Here is a 17506-nt window from a genome sequence, read left to right on the forward strand (position 1 = left end):
TTGTTGTTTTTTTCCCCTTTGCTCGGGTATAAATTTTATCACTATCAGGACACAATAATAAATTTGTCCGCCTGTGGATTTAACCAAATACACACTTACATACACTCAGCATATGAATATGAATACTATATATCCGCAAACAGTGCAGCGAACTATGTGAAAACCAAACTGACATCAAGGCCAATGGTACGCTACTCACATGTGTATAATGTTATATTAAGGCAATATTCTGGTAATTAGTATACAATATTTAAAGCCTTAAACAAAAAACAATTTATTTTTGGGCGGGAGAGCCCATCTAGGACGACAAAGATTTTAAAAAATGCACACAGAAATTAGTTTGAATCTCATCAAGAAATATTATATACACGTACTACCTATATTTCGATGAACATTACATTTGCGATGCGAAAAGGATTTTATTCACGCCTCCTTTGAAATAACAATTCTAATAACTGGAATCTACCCTTTCTACTAAAAGTTAAAGCTCTCTTTACAATTTACACGATATTCCCTTTTACTCGTTAAAGTAGTTTATGCTTACAAGCCGCGATTCTAAAATTAATCGCTTGAAGACATTGGATTTTTGGTGACAAACTTCAAGATTTAAATAACTGCTTGAAATATGACTTCAAAGCTTATTTATTTAGTCTCTTATAATGCTGACTGAATTCTGCCGTAAGCGTAAGAATTATTGACAAACAATGTTTCACATCTTTTATTAAAATGACAAGCATTTTTTTAATTGTTAGACATTCTTCTAGTTACGAGCACCACGACAACAGAATAAATGCATAGAAGTAATTAGGTGAAGCATAATATCAAATAGATGCACTGTCACTGTTCGTCTAACATACGTTTTACTGTACAGTCAAAAAAACACGCTATCTAAACACTCGCCATATGTCGCATGCATCACCAAAAAAACATATCGTAGCATACTTTTGTGCGTATGTTTAGGATTCCATATTTGTAGTTATTTTTGGCCTATCCCTCTGCTTCTCAACCACTTCTGCTCCATATGCACATATATTTCTCTCTCTCTCTCTCTCTCTCTCTCTCTCGATCTCTGCCTGTCTGTCTCTTTATGTTTTTGTTTTTGTTCATCTCTTGGTCTGAATTGCAGCTACGTGCCACTTTCTTGCTTGCTGCATTACACTTGACACTTGCAATTCAAGTGTCTTGCGTGGCTCTAAAGAACGACCACAAACGCACACACACACACACACACACAGATATGTATGTATGTCACGTTCAAGTACCCGCACACACACAAACACACACATATTGGCAAAAATATTTGAGCGCGTTGGCAGAACATTTTATTTTTATTGCATTTTATTGCAAGTGCTTGTCTGTCACCTTCGTAATGAAGTGTTTGCCGCAAATGTCCATTAAGCTCATATACTCGTGTATTATTGCACTCGAATAAAGTTTGTGCAGCTCAATATAATTTTTCGATTTGATGCAATTGACTGAAGCTGACAATGTTGCGAGAACATAGCTCTTCTACTTGTATATGTGTATTGATAAAACTTAATTAAAGAATGCTCGTACAAGTCCACTGTGGACGTCTTTGGACGACTCTCGTCAAAGTCGGTTGTTTGTAATTATTTAAAAATAATAAAAATTAATTAATACTATTTTATATTTTATGAAAATTATTTTGTAAAAATGCAGCATCTTGCTTATGTTCCAGTTCTTCGGTAAACTTTTTAATTGGACCATGGTTTTCATTCAATTCGAAGCTTTACTTCTAAAGCCTTATCATTTTATTTAAAAAACATAAAAATTAATTAATATTATTTTACATTTTATAAAAATGCAGCATCTTGAAGCTTAAGCTTGAAACTTATAGCATTTACTTAAGAGTAATAAAAATTAAAAAATATTATTATTTTATATTTTATAAAAATTCTTTAATAAAAAAATTCAATACAATTTTTTAAAGATTGGTTAGGCTTTAGTTAGGCTTAGACTTTAGGCATTTGAATTTTTAAATATTATGTTGGTTTATATTATAATATTTTGTATTTTTTATATTTAAGTTGTCATGTATGAATTGTTGAAATTGAATTGTTAGTTATTTAAGTTAATAGAGGTAAAATTAAATTGTTAATTTAAGCTTAAGTAATTGAAGTCAATGTTGTCGTAGCTTGCGCCACTGTACAAATTAGTGGTTTAATGTAAAACGGTATTAATCCAGCTGTTAACCTAAGCAATCGCGCTTTTATGTTGCCGAAAATAAACATGAGCTCTCTTCTCTTGTGACCACCGAACACAGCGGACGTTTTTATTTATTTAACCAAGCGCAACAGCCAACTACTTTTGTCTACTTTTCCGCAGTTCCATTTGTATGCAAGTTATTTAACGTAAATTGATAGCTGCATTTATTTCGTTTTGTTTATAAAATTTACATATTACATACAAATTTGACAAAAAATTGAAGTCCCATCTTGGTTTCAAAGCTACTTACTCACATTATTATATCATTCGAAACAGATCTTATGCAGCTCAGGTGCAGAAAAAATAAATTAAAATCAAAAGCAGAGCTAGAGCGCTCACCTGTCGCATGCTGCCACAATATTCCATAACACTAGCGCCCCTAATCGAATAATACCTATCAATCTGATAATCGAATCCAATCGTTATGAACGGCATTACTCAAATATCGTCTTGTCCACAATGCATTGTTCATTTAATTGGTTGTCTTAGATTCTCTTGTGCGGTCGGATGACGCAATTCTTATCCAACTACCACGATGTTCAAGCTGCTTGCAATCTTATATAGTAAAGGGTATTTGAAAGGGTATGGTGGAAATTCTAAAACATGTGAAACGCAGAAGGATGCTTGTGTTGTGTTCATATTTTAGTACGGAATTAGCGCACCCGATTAGTACAGGGTGTGCTATCATAAACATTGAATATCTTTGAAAATAAAAAACCGATTTTCAAGTATGAGATATTTTTATTTAATTTGGTTCTGTACAATTTTTTCAGACTAATTTTTGAAAACAACATCAATCAAGTCAATCGGTTCACTAATGACAAAGTTATTTAATATTTACATACAGACATAAAAGATGGCGCACCCTGTACTAATCGGGGCCCGGGATAGCTCAACGAGATAGCCAGAAATCCCACACAATGACAGAAAAATGAAATTTATCAAGGGTATCATTCAATTTAACAATTGTCCAACCTATAACAGGTCTTAAATAAAGATTAGACATTTACAAAAAAAGAAGAAGAAAAACAGATATAGACACATCTCTCCGCCCCTATGAACATCTACCAATTTTTTCTACCACACCCCTAGGAAGCTAATTAAAAACCTTCCAAATAATCGAGCGGCGAAAAATCCATTCCCAGCAGGATAAGTTTTTTGTTCACAAAGATATCTTACGCACACAAAGATAACTTATAAGCTCAATCAAAATCGGCAGGGTATTCAAGAGTTGTGCTGGCATCACTTTAACTTTCTTCTCGTTGCATTTATTTCTTTGTTAGTTGTAGGAATTTTAAACCAAAATAAAAAAAAGAGCGAAGCAAATAACGAAAAACATGAAGGAGCCTGACACAAGTCAAGACGCTTTCGCCGAGACGCTTAGCAACGCAAATACTTAGGCACTTAGCATCCAAAGCTTTGGCCTCAAGCCCGAAATTGTTAACATGCGCCTCGGGTTAGAGCGCTGCCTAGGACTAAGGACGAACGGAAGGCGAACGGTGGCGAGAAACACTTTAGTTGAACTAGTGGGTTGGGTGGTTGACTTAACAAGTGCCACTGCATAAAATGACTACCTCTTGGCAGTTATAGTTGCACGTGTGTACGAGTGTGTGTGTGTGTGCTCGAGTGTGTGTGTGTGTGTGAATTCTTAAGATCATGCGGTGGCTGCTCTATCATAGGCAACATAAGCCAATCTCAACAGGAAGCTCATTTTGCATGTCAACTTGTAGCCTTGGTTGGTTAGCTGTTGGCCGTGCGAGTGTGAGTGCGAGTGCGAGTGTGTGGGTGTGGATGTAAGTGTGAGCGTGTGCGTGTGCATTGTAGTTGCAGCAACAAAAATAATAGCAGCAGCAACAGCAGCAGCAACAAGAACAACAAGGTAAAATAAACCTTAAGCGTCTTTTCAATAACAAGGGGAGAAACACAAAACTGTTTCTAAAAATAAGCAAAGAAAGAAACTGTCGGAGAACGCTTGACGTCGCCCTAGACGTAGACTAGCGTTATGATACAGTAAAGATAGCTTTAAGTGAATATGATAAATAAAAAAAAGCCTCAAAAATATATTAAAAATTAACTACAAGTAAATAGTAAGCTTACAAAAGAAGTCCAAGTCTATTACGAATATTTGATTGCTAATTGTAATGTTTTTAAGTATTTTCAGGAACATCCAAACGACCGGACTGGTGTGCTCATATTTTATTTATTTATTTCCATCGACAAACAATGCAGTCGATGTACATAAAAAAATCAATAAATAAACAACTTAAACTAAGTAAAACTAAAGAAATGAAAAAGCCTATAAAAATGACAAAAATATCTAATAACGAATCCGACACGGTGGGGGAATTTTATTTGCCAAACGGCCAGCTATGCCCGGATTCACAGAACATGGGGTCTACAACACCGTCTCTTCTCAAGACGAACTTCTACATATAAAGCTGATTATATGTACATATATTCAAAGCATATTTGTAGCGCAGATGAGATGCCTTAATTAGAGAGAGTAGCAATGCACGATATTTCCAATAGGTATACAATTTATTCTAATACTTTGTTTTACCGAGAAAACCCGCAGCCATCAAAACGCGCTGTGAAAAAAGATGATTTTTCCATACTTAATTAAAGCTAAACTATTTTTATTTAACTGATCAAAAAAATAAAAAAAAATAAAGAATACCCGTCTTCTTGAACTTTATTTATTTATTTTACTATTTCTATTTTATTATTATTATTTTTTATTATATTTTGTATATTTTTGATTATTTTTTTTTATTTTGTTCGGTAATGTCAGTGATTCTCCCTTATATTTTTATGTATTATTATTTAATTATTTTATTTTTCTTCATCTCCATTTATTTGTTGTTAGCTGGCCGTTCGGCTAATAGTTTGGATTCGTTATTAGATATTGCTGTTATTATTATAGGCTGTTTAATCCTTAATTTTATTTGGTGTTTTTTTTTCGAATGCTTCAAGACTTGCAGCCAGCTAGTTTATTTTTATTTATTTATTTAATTATAAGCCTTTAATTCCTATCTTTACAAGTTTAAGTTCTCTATTGTATTGCTTTTTTTTAACGACAGCTTTGTTTGTTGATGAAATAAATAGCAGCAAAGAAAATTAATATTTTGAAGTTGCTTTCCGCGATAGTTTCTATTTAAGAACATTTTCGAAAATGGGTGGCATTTTCTCTACAACTAAGCAATGCTAAGCAAATCCCAATAACCAAAGTACAATAGGAATATAATTGAAAACGATCACCCCATAGATCACCTCATATGTATAAGAAGGGTATAGTCTGTCCACCATGCCTGCTGTCGGTGCATTTGGTAATCAAACAGTTCATATAATTTTAGTTTCCTTTGTTTACAGTAATGTCGAAAACCGAAAGAACAAAGCCATGTACTCGTACAATATATTCGATAATATGCAGTAATGAAGACTTTTATGCCTTTTTAACGCGTTTTTTACTGTACCATGTACGATATGTAGGTGTATGTATGTGTGTGTGTGTGTGGGTGTACACGTGTATGTGTCTCTGTGTAGGATGTGGACATGCAGCCTGCGCTGTCTTTCTGCGTTGCCAAGTCGCTGCAGCAAAAATGGCGGCGCGTTTTTATTCTTTTATGCTTTCTTACTGGTTGCTACACGCTCTCTCTTTTTTCATTTTCATAGAATTTTCTTTTGTGTTTTTTATTTTCTTCTTAAATTAGAGCATTGCATGCAGGAACACAGCAAGTCGTTGCGGGGCAGGAGGGCGAAGTGGAATGCTTGCATGGCACCTGCGTGTGGGAGACGACAACACAGCGTCTTGGCAGCGACGGCTGCTCAGGTTAACGGAAGTGGTTTTTACGGCACTTGGACCGAGCCCCTTTTCAAAGGCCAACCAACCACCCAAACAACCACCCACCTGCAATGGCAGTGCATTCTTTTAGTTTTTCTTCATTTTATGTTCCTTTTCACCTTTTTCACACGCGCCATATATCATCATGGAGCTCAACTGGTTCAGCAAAGAAAAAGTTTTTCTCGCAAGTCTCGAGTCAAAAGTTATTTGCGTTTCCTCACAAAGGCAAGCAGCGGCCCACCTGCTGCAACTTGTCGCCACCTGTCGACAGGAATTTGCTTCTCTTGCTACCCGTGTCTGCGCATTTTGATAAATGATTTGTAAATGAATGTGTGGCTTTTGATCCCCACATCATGGCAAATTATGAACAAAATTAGTCTCTCGTCGAAAGCCCAGGCTAGCAAACATGAATTGCTGTCAGTTGGTGTGCATGGGTGTGTGCGTGAGCCTGTGCACGTGTGTGTGTGTGTGTGTGTGTGTGTGTGTGTGGGTGTGTACGGGTGTAAGTGGATAATTTAGCAGCTATCAGCACTTGCATTTGAAGCATATTCATGGGTACAACTAGATTTAAAAACAATTTGTCAAAGCGCTAAACAGACAGATAATAAAACAGAAGTAAATTATGACAGCTACTATATGTACGAGTACTTGTTTATATAGATTAAGAAAGAGTGCATATGTACTTCTATATGTTGGCCATCATTTTCATTTTCTTTCAATATTTTGCTATCCTTTCTGCAACTTGCATTTCAAAACATTCAACTGAGGAATGTAATCGTTCATTTTTGAAGTGAAACTTCTTATATGAGGGCTTTGAATGCTGGCAACCTTTTCTGTAACGAAACCAATATCATGGCGCACATAAATGAACCACATGTAGACCAGCTGGCGAAAGTGAAATTTTAAATGTCAACTAAAATTAGCTGTAGTATTAAGATTCGTGGATGAACCTAACTCTACAATTGGAAATGTAAGCAAACTTGGATTTCGGGTTTCCCAGGAATACTTTTAAATCTAAATAGAACGGCGTTGTCTGAGCTGAATCGGCAACCATCGGCGAAGACGGGTTTGCTATCTATTCTTTTTAGCTATTTGGCGGGTTTTACATTTATTTTTAGCATGTTTTCTAGACATTTTTTGGCGGATTTTTAAAGGATTTCCTTCCTTCACTCTAGCTCCTTTCTTTAAACGGAACCTTTTAGCACCTATTAAGAGTCATTAAGAAATCAATTTTAATGTCTAGCCGATAAAGTCGTTATAATAAATCATGATAGCCCTGCAAAACATAATTGAATGAAAAAGGAACACTAAAACCTGCAGAGAAGCAACAATTTTGCGGACATACATTTTGCTGGAAACGTTAGGGTTCTACTTTAAATGTTAATTTTAAATACCAATGTGTGTAAGACTGGACCTCTATGGGCAATTCTCTATTAGCAGATGAACCGCATTAGACAAATGACAGCAGTGACTGTGGCGTCTCAGTTGCATGTTTGCTGACAAGCCGTTAACTTTTAGGTAGGATAACATGCAATTTTTGAAGGGGAGCTCTGGCTTTAAGTCAGCTAATTTCTTAGCTCTATATAATAAATAAACAGAAAAGAGCTCATAGCTTTCGTCGCATTATACTAGATTGAAATTATTAGTGTACATGTATTTTTGTTAAAACTTTTTATAAAAGAAGCCAATTCTTCTCCTCTATTAGAAAATTCAAGTTGGTTGAAAAACATATATTTAAGTTTATTTGACAAAATATTATTAATTGATGAGCTAATACGTGTTCAATATATTTTCTTTATTTATTTACTTGCTATATTTCAGTTCATTTGATAAAATATTAATAATTGAAGCGCTAATGCGTGTTTAACATATTTTGTGGGCGGATTTCCAATGAAAACAAACACGCCCATGTGCGCCGAATAGAAAGTTATTTGTGATTAGATCGATGTTTTCAAAATGTACGCTATTCAAACAATTTTAATTTGTTCTACATAATAAATTGCGTAGAGTGCAAAATTCAATAAAATGCAGTACAAATAAATTCGCAATAAACAATAAGAACGACTGCGTCTGTGTTAATAACACGCCATAGATTTTTATAGTCCGTCTCTGTCCATTGTGGGGCCATAATTGATGTGGCATGTGAATGTGTACGTGTGTGTGTGTGTGTGTGTGTGTGTGTGTGTTTTTACTGTCAGTGGCCAGCTGCGTAAACAAGCGAAAAACTAATGTATATGAAGCCACATTACAAATAATGTCAAACAAACCAACAAAGCCGAACGACAAGAGAACGAAAAATAGGAATGCCTGAGGGGGGGAAGAGGAGCCACGTCCAGTCAAAAAAGTTGATTATGATAGCAACAAAATGCGACGAAACTGACAACTGACAACTGTCAACAGCGATTTGTGTAAATTTAGAATGCGATGTTGCCAACATTGGTAATAACAACAACAACAACAACAACGGCAGTAGCAATAGCAATAGCAGCTGATGGAAAACCAGAGTTGGCCAAACAATCAAAATATCAAAAAACCAACCAACAAGCGAAGGACGAAGGACGAGAGATAGCTAGGCAAAACGCACGAGATAGACGATGGGACCAACAGACCACCACACAGACAAACAGACAGGCAGACAGACAAACAGTCAGACAAACAGACAGACAGGCAGAAATGTTGTCCCCAAGAAATTTGCAAAACACAGTGGCATAAAATGTTTTGCGGCTTAATTGTAATTTATGTAACATGTCACATGTAGCCAAGAGTTAGGGAGGCACAGCCAGAAAGAGAGAGAGGGAGAGAGCGAGGGAGAAAGGGAGAGGAAGAGGGAGAGGAGGAGCAGCAGGAGGAGGCGGGAGTGGGAGTGAGAGGGTTGAGCAAGTGTAAGCGGAGTGTTGAAATCAGCATTGAATCAGTTCCACTTCAATTTGCATTATCCTTTATCATACTGTGGTGGCATATTTTTGACACTAAGCCGACGCCTGGGACTGGACCATGGACGGGGAACGACGACCACTGTCCAACTGGGCCACAGTGTGACAAATGATGAGCAAAAGTGAATGACGAATTACTACCTTTGGAAACTAGTACTCGAAAATACAACTCTGTGACCAATTTCAGCTTAAATCAAAAATATTTCATTTCAAATCATTTATTATTTAATCAAAAATACAACATTGTGAATCGAAAATATGACCAATTTTATGACCAATTTTAAAAACGTTGTGTCTAAGAAAGTGACTCTCTTTTGGACAACTATAAAAAAAAAACAAAAAAGCTAGGAAAATGACTTAAAAGTGTTTAGTTTTGCGCTCAAGTAGCAATGCATAGAAAATGCTATCAACCAGTATGCAATCATTTTTTTTAGCTTTGAACAATCATACGAAATACAAGTAGGATGTAAGCTTCAATTCAGGCACCACTGTATCCAGAAAATCATGGAGCCATGGTGTGGCCATCGTTGTAGTTGACCGTTGCAAATATTGTTTGCCAGCTGTTTGGGGACAAATTTGTAGCCAGCACATGAAAATCATGTTATAAAATTGTAATTGGCCAGCCGAGCGTGGACATGAGAACACGAACGTGAGCGTGAACATGGCCCGAAGGGCTACAAAAAAAAAAAAAAAAAAAAAAAAATGGAAAAGATAAGAAAGGGAAGCGTTGGCTATAATCCTTTTCTTGCCCTTCATGGCTGGCATGTCAACAGCGAGGCACGCACGTCTGGCAATTTGATTTGCGGCAAATATTCCAGCCTTGCAGCTCATCTGCCTGACACTTCTCATCTCTCTCTCTCTCTCTCTTTAATGCCCTTGCTGAAGAGCTCTAGCTCTTTAAAGAAGATACTCGATGTATACAAAAAAGGGAGCTGAATAAATGTTTTAGGGCAAAAAAAAAAAATGAAGCTAGGTACTGCATATACTTAAAAGCAACGCCTTTTGTGCTACATCTTGTTTTAGTTTCGGGAAGAGATATAAGGCAGCTAACTAATTTGCCGTATGATTATTAAAAAGCTCTAAAAGAGCAAATAAGCTCTTAAGTAGAATTAAGTTTGCTCCTCTGCTTATTATTTTTTTTGTTAGGTCTATAATGTCTCTGAATCGTGGCCTCTTTCCCAATAGACATTTTTGTACAATTATTTGTGAGGCGAAAAGATAAGAATTTTAATTGAAATTATAACGTAATATTATTCGATATCTTCCTTGTAATACCCGTCTATTGTATTATAATATAATATTAAACAAATTTATTATAATCTGTATCGAGGGCACAATTTGTTGATTTACTAAAAAAAAACATTTTTTAAAAATTGGCATATGTAAAATTTTTAAATTTATTATTTCCAACAACAATGTACATTTGTATTCCCAGTTGAATTTTCAATAAAAAATGCATTAAATTATAATTTGGAACACTTATAAATGTTTTCGATAAAAATGTACATTTGTAAAATTTTTTTTTTTTTTAAATTATAGTTTTAATATTTCTAAATTTTTTTCGAAATGGAGATTCTGTTCATCGAACAACAATGTAAATTTGGATTCCCAGTTGATCTTTCAATAAAAAATAAATTTGTTAAAATTATAATTATTACAATTTCTAAATTTCTTTGATATGATTCTGTTTATCCAACAAAATTTGAATTCCCAGTTTATTTTCCAATAAAAAATATATTTTTTTTAATTATAATTTTGAAAATTTCCAAATTTCTTCGAAATGGAGATTCTGTTCAATTCCAGAGGACAATATTGCCAGTAGCTAACAATACTTATGTAGATAGAAAATCTGGAACTCGAAATACTTGCATGAAAGCTGTTTTCTGAAGTGCGCAGTTTTTTCCAAATTCAAGGTTTTAGGTTTTATACGAGCCCGATAACATATACATGTACAAGTCCTACCTCAGTTCATTTGATAAAGAAATGTCCAATTCCAAAACTATATACATATATCCAGCATCTACGAGTATAGCAGGTAGGTAGATACTTGTTCAAAGGGTATTTCATGGTCTGTGCGACAGGCTGTGTGCTAGGCACTCAATCTTGACGTTATCTTGGCCAGTAGTGTGGAAACCGAAAATGAACTTAAATGCCAGCCATGGTCGACACTCGCTACACTGCCTGGCCTGGCCTGGCCTGGGTTGGCCTGGGTTGGCCCAGCAGTTTAATACAATTTTTCAGGCTTAAGCCAGAGACTGAAATATGGCACTGTGCCTGCCTGCTTGCCATTGGAATGCCACACATACTATACATACGAGTACGAGTGTAATGGTGGGGGTGCTGGATTACAGGAAGGGGTAACAGGAACTACGATCTACTACTACTTGTATATGCCGCTGGCTTATGCAGACACCTGAGTCATGTTGCGCGCCTCAGTGGATTTGTAGCCATAATTTCATAGCGAGTCGTGTTCCGCTTGCCACTCCCTCCATGGCATGCCAAAAATGAAGGCTACAGTCGGTAATGGAGTTAAGTGAAGTGAGGAGGGGGAGGGGGAGGGAGAAGGGTAAGCTCAAAGCTGTGTGTGTGTGTGTGTTGTGGCATTTCAATAGAAATTGCAACTTTATTGAATGACAGCGCGACAATAACTTGGCAACAGTTGCATGGCTGCTTCTTCTCCTTCAGCTCCTTCAGCTCCTTCAGGTCCTCGTGCTTTTCGTTGATTCTGTTTCTGTTGTTCTTGTTGTTGTTGCCACACGCATGACTATTCTGCAAAACAGTGCAATGCAATAAGCATATAGTGCATATACTTGTATATATATATTTGTTCGTTTGTATGGCAAATTATAGCGCGCATGTATTTTGCATTTCATGAGAAAACTTTGTTTGTATTTTGATTGGAATTGGAATTTTCCTATTAATGCATACATGTGTGCAGTTTGGCTTTAACTCCGGAGCCATAATTGAGCGCTCAAGTTGAGTTTGTTTTCCACATCAAATCGCAAGTACGAGTATACATTCATATATGAATGCTGTGGAGAGCAAAGCAAGCAGCAGAACTTAAACGCTATCTTTAAATATTGTATTCGAACAAAAGTTTTGGTTCGTAGTTTGAGCAAATCCACATTGAAATGTTTTCAAATAATTGATTATTTCTCTTCACAATTTGTTAACAGGAACAGGCTCTGCACAGGACACTGAACCCAGCTTATTGCGTGGGAATATTTCTGTGTATATTGCAAACGTTTAAGGGCAAGATAAATATTTTGTTGCCTTCCTGCCTGCCTGCCTGCCTACTCCTTTTTTATCTCTCCAGTTTTTTTTTTTTGTTTTTTTTTCGGTGTGCTGGGGTCGCACAAAATGTTATTTGTTAGCATTTAATTGTCGAAATCAATATCAATTACAACTAAAGAAGGGTAGCCCTGTCCGTTGCGGCAGAGGGGAGAAGCAACAATTAAGGGAGCACTTAATCTGACTCTGTTTGCATATCAGCGGTCTTCAAACTGAAGAGGCAAAACAAATGAATTCATTCACATGTCGATTGAGCATTTCGGAAGAGCATGGCAGGACAAATATTTTAGAAATTTCGTTTAATTACATTTTCTATTGAGTTGGAACAAAAAAGGGTGCTTGTTTGATTTGTAATTTCATTTCAATCAATTATTGAATTTGAACCTGAATTTTCTCCCAGTCAGCTTAAGGTAAAGGATGTCTTCTTGTTTTAATTTAAGGATGTGGACACCGAAATGAGTTCTCGTTAAGGTCGATTTGGCAGCGACTGGATGCACAATTTGTAAAATTTGCAAAGTTTGCAAAAACAACTGAAGTCAAACAAAGTGAACAATTCTGGAAGTCAACGCACTTTTTGAAGCATGCAGGATGCATATCTTAATCCGCATAATCATAGTCATGTTTCCTCCTATTTAGTGGATGACTATGTTTTGGAAACTATTGCTTCTATTACTGATCTTGCAAGCTTTACTTTAATATTCATGTTGTAAATATGCTTTGTAAAGCTAGAGGTATTCGGGGTTTCGTAAAATGTTGGTCGCAGGAATCTGACGCTACTTACACAATTAAGATATTTTATATATCCCATGAAATATTGCTCATGCATATGGTCCGAGTATAAAAATAAAAACCAGGATTTGATTGAGTCCTTCAAAAAGCAATTTTTATTATTTGCCTTGTGAGGGATCCCAATCGACGATTGCCACCATAATATGAAAGATTACGTTTGCTTGATCTCCCTACCTTGCGAGATCGTAGAACCTGTCATGGTGTAATTTTTATTTACGAGCTACTGGCGGGAGAAATCACTTTAGGCACCCTTTTACAATCTATAAACTTTGTAGTTCCTTCTAGTGCCGTATTGCTGCATTTCCTTAATATTAAGTTTGGTTTTATAATGTTTCACAATTTTCCTTTGTTGGCAGTATGAATTTCTATTGATTTTCAAACAAATAAAACAAGTTCAAGTCGTCCGTCTGTCCGTCTAAACTCAATGGGTTACCAAACTTAGTATGCAGGTTATTTTGTAGTGAGAAGACTTCAATGATGAAACACAACAACAAAAAATAGCTGCCAAACAAAATCAAATCTAGAATAGTTTTATTTCATTCTAAATCGTCCTTAGTCGGCTTCAATTCTACATTTTAAATGAAGAGATATTGAAGCTGAACATTTTCTAAACTAGTATTTGTGGGCGTAAGGTCAATGCCATTCCGCACTTCTTTATTAGTAAGACTATTTAGTTGATTGCCCGTATACACGTATATGTGGCTATAACTATAAAGCACACGAATATTTTGTTGTTATGGCTGGGAGCTTGAGTTGCCGCATTTCCTGTGCTCCTGTTGCAACAACCTGCCCCAAATAGGTGCCTCATAATCGAGGCACGTTTTTATTTGCCATATTAAGTCGCATTTAACGTTCGCCGGTTGGCTGCAACATTTACAATTATTACGCATTATTTGGCTACGACCAGGGCCAGGGCCATGGCCAGGACCGTGCTAATGAAACTCTGCCAAATGGCCGAGCAGGTCCTTTGCTAGCGAAGTAGGGCGGGCTGGGGGGCGAGCGAGAGCCAGAACCAGAGCTAGAAGCGATAAGGCTCAGTGCAATTGAGCGTGCAAGCGATCGAAGGGAAGGTTAACTGGGAAATAATATTGCTATAAGGTAGGTCGTCTTTGAAGTCGTCCAAATTGAAGGGATAATAGTTATATACATTTTGGTATAGTCTGAGGAGTGACTTGTTTCTTTTGAAGAAAAGATTAATACTTCAACCTTTATTTAAAAGCTGTCTTAAGGTTGTACAATTATTAAAGTTTGTGATAATTTTAAACTTGAACCACGCCTCTGTCTTGTTGTTTGCGGCTTGTTTCTATAATTTATAGTCATTACATATCGTCTCTAAAGAAATAAAACGCAATGAGAAATAGGCAGATCTAAAAACAATTGTAACACATAATTATGATATTATTGCAGAGATGTGGATATATTGGCAATGAAGTTATTTTTCCTAAAAGTTCATTTAAAGTATTTCACTTCATTATATCATCAGTTTGCAGTGTAATTTCTAATTTTTTTAAGTAATAACTAATATGCATTTGTGTGCAACAAAATTTTCATTAGAATTATGTTGAATAAACTCCTAATTTTATACTCATAATCCAGTCCACTGCAGTGGACTGGCAAACTGAATCGAAAAAATGTTTAATTTACATTTAATTTGTGGACGTTGAAGAGTTGTCAGTTCACATTAAAAGGGTTGGCAGGTCGGCGCGATCAATTGGAAAATGCGCCCACACACTGATTACTGCTTTCCAATTTGCATTTATAATTGCATGCGAAAAATTAAAAAAATGAATGCACTGAAGTGCAGTTATTTTAATTAAAAAATGGAAATACTTAGTATAACGTAATGGAAAAATAGAACAACTTTTTATTCTTAATATGGACATTTAAAAAAGAAGCAATATAAGTAGAAGAGTTTTCAGAAAAATTACCTTTAATAAAAAGATTAGTATGTTTCGAAAAAGCTACCCATTTTCTAAGTTTTCAAGATGTTTTACTTTTATTATACAGGGTATAGGGTAGGGTTGAGGTATGTCGAAATTTTTTAATGCCAATGTATGTAACGAACAGGAGAAGTCGTGGCAGATCCAATGTTATAAATAGGTACATATAGTATATTGTCAGCATGAGCCAACGAATAATATTAGACGTATTCGCATGTTTGTTTGTCTGTATGAGCACCCAGAACTTTGAAGCCGCAGCACTTGAGGATACTTAACTTGGTAAATACACTTATCTTATTCGAATGCAAAACAAGTTTTGGAAAATCCAAAGGCTATATGCCCTATTTTTTTTTTTAGCTTCCATTGGATCAATCGCTACAAAAATCATTTTTCTTAGGATAATTTGTTTTTTTGTGAAGATTCTGAATTCATTTTGATATTCTCCAGGTTTTTATAGAGCCTCAACATATTTCGAACATATTATCAAAATAACTGCTATATACATTTAGCTTTCATAGGAAAGATCCGTGACGTAAACAAGATTAATAGCAAAAACCATTTAGCTTATAAAGATCACTTTATAGGCAAATTACGATCGGACCAAAAATCAAGCTTTGAAGCCAAAAACTTTTAAAATACAAGTATGAAGTTTTCCCGTCTTTGAAACAAATTTTTGCGACAGTTTCGGGCATATACGAGTACATCTACTTTTTTCTGAGAGCTTTAATTTTCTTTCTTGGAAGTCAACAGCTTATAATAGCAGTAATTTCCCCCCTTTTTGGCACAAATTTCTGCAACAATTCAGGGTAAGATCTGTGACGTAAACAAGATTAGTGGCAAAAAATATTTACCTCATAAAGATCACTTTATAAGCCAATTACGATCGGGCCAGAAACCAAGCTTTGAAGCCAAAAACTTTTAAAATATGAAGTTTTCCCGTCTTTGGGAAAAATTTTTGCGACAGTTTCGGGCATATACGAGTACATAAACTTTTTTCTGAGAGCTTTAATTTTCTTTCTTGGAAGTCGAAAACTAAAATCATCAGAAATTTCCCCATCTTTGGGACAAATTTCTGAAACAATTCAGGGCATACATATATACATAGACTTTTTTGTGAGTGCTTTAATTTTCTTTCAGTGTACTCACCCAATATGACAAGCGCATTGCCGAGCAGGCCAGCGAAGCCAATGATGCCAAAAAATACGGGCACAATGGTGGATACGACGCGTTCCAGTGGCCAGCCCTCCACATCACGATCGAAATCCATGTCGAGCAGATTAATTGAAACGTTCAGTTGGCTGTTGCTATTGCCATAATCATATGATGCTGATACAGTTGCCAAGTAGGTGCCATTGTTGTTATTTTTGTTGTTGTTGTTGCTGTTGTACTGATTTGGGCATTCGCTTGCATTTTGCCAATCGGCACATCCAGTGGCTCGACTAAGGCCAGGCAAGCTAATTAGGATAGCGAGCATGAGAGAAAAGAACAGTAGCCTCCGATTGGGGCCCATTGTTTTGGGGCCCATTCTGTTGTGGGCGACTTATTAAGCAGCAAGTTGGTTGATGTTGTGGTTGATGTTGTGGTTGATGTTGTGGTCGCTGTTGTTGTTGTTATTGTTATTATTATTGTTGTTGTTGTTTTTGGGGCCTCTGTTGCGGGCTTTGGTTTTCAGAAAGCAGCCTGCTTGATAAACTTGATTTGGGTCTTTCTCTGGGGTTGGTCTATCATTGGGTCTGTCGGCTGGCGGTGGTTTACATTTTCATTCCGAGCCGCATGAGCGCGTCAGTGGCAACAACAAGAACAATACGAATAACGCCAGTGTTGACTGCCACGCCTCTGAGCGTCGTATTTGAATTTTACTGGGCTCCCGACTTTGTGACTTTTTCAGATCTTCTTCTGTTTTCTGTTCGCTGGCCGTGAGTAATGTGCCTGCAAAAGACAACGGACTGCCATTTGTGTTAGCTATGTAATAAATACTTTTGTTTTTATACACACAGTTACATCTACATATATGTATATACAGATACTAATATAAATACAAGCCTAGCCGGAGACAGATAGATTGTCAGTTCATCGGTCGCTTGTTTGTCGGCACGGCTTTTGTTCATGTCCGCTCAACTAAATTAAAATAAACGACATTCGGCCGCACGATGGGCGCCGAAGTTGGTCATGCTGGTCAATCAATGGGTCAACCCAAAAAAACAAAAAATAGAGGAAAAGCAGAAAAATGAAGACGTTAAGAGTTATGAAATATATATGCGGCCATTCAATGAATTGGATTGAGCACAAAAATGAAGGAATTGTAATATGAATGATGCAGGAACTTATACTTATCTATATACTTAGCAATGTTTTGCTTGGAAACAAGCATTACTCAGCTGTGTGGTTCTTTAAATATGTACACGAATTATTTATGTACATATATGAAAGAATTGTCAGTCAATTTGATCTTTCTATGCTAAACAGCTTTAAGCTTTAATGTCTAG

General features: G+C 36.1%; 1 protein-coding gene across 1 annotated transcript in view; it reads right to left on the reverse strand.

Moving 5' to 3' along the window:
- LOC115628765 (allatostatin-A receptor) overlaps positions 1-16545 on the reverse strand; it is a 63722-nt gene extending 47177 nt beyond the window's left edge. Inside the window, exon 1 of the mRNA XM_030524981.1 lies at positions 16167-16545. Coding sequence (XP_030380841.1) covers positions 16167-16545 — 379 coding nt within the window. The remainder of the gene's footprint in view (positions 1-16166) is intronic.
- Positions 16546-17506: the final 961 nt, after the last annotated feature.

Source organism: Scaptodrosophila lebanonensis, unplaced genomic scaffold (genome assembly GCF_003285725.1).
Source record: "Scaptodrosophila lebanonensis strain 11010-0011.00,11010-0021.00 unplaced genomic scaffold, SlebRS2 tig00000123-arrow-arrow-pilon, whole genome shotgun sequence".
Lineage (NCBI taxonomy): Eukaryota > Metazoa > Arthropoda > Insecta > Diptera > Drosophilidae > Scaptodrosophila > Scaptodrosophila lebanonensis.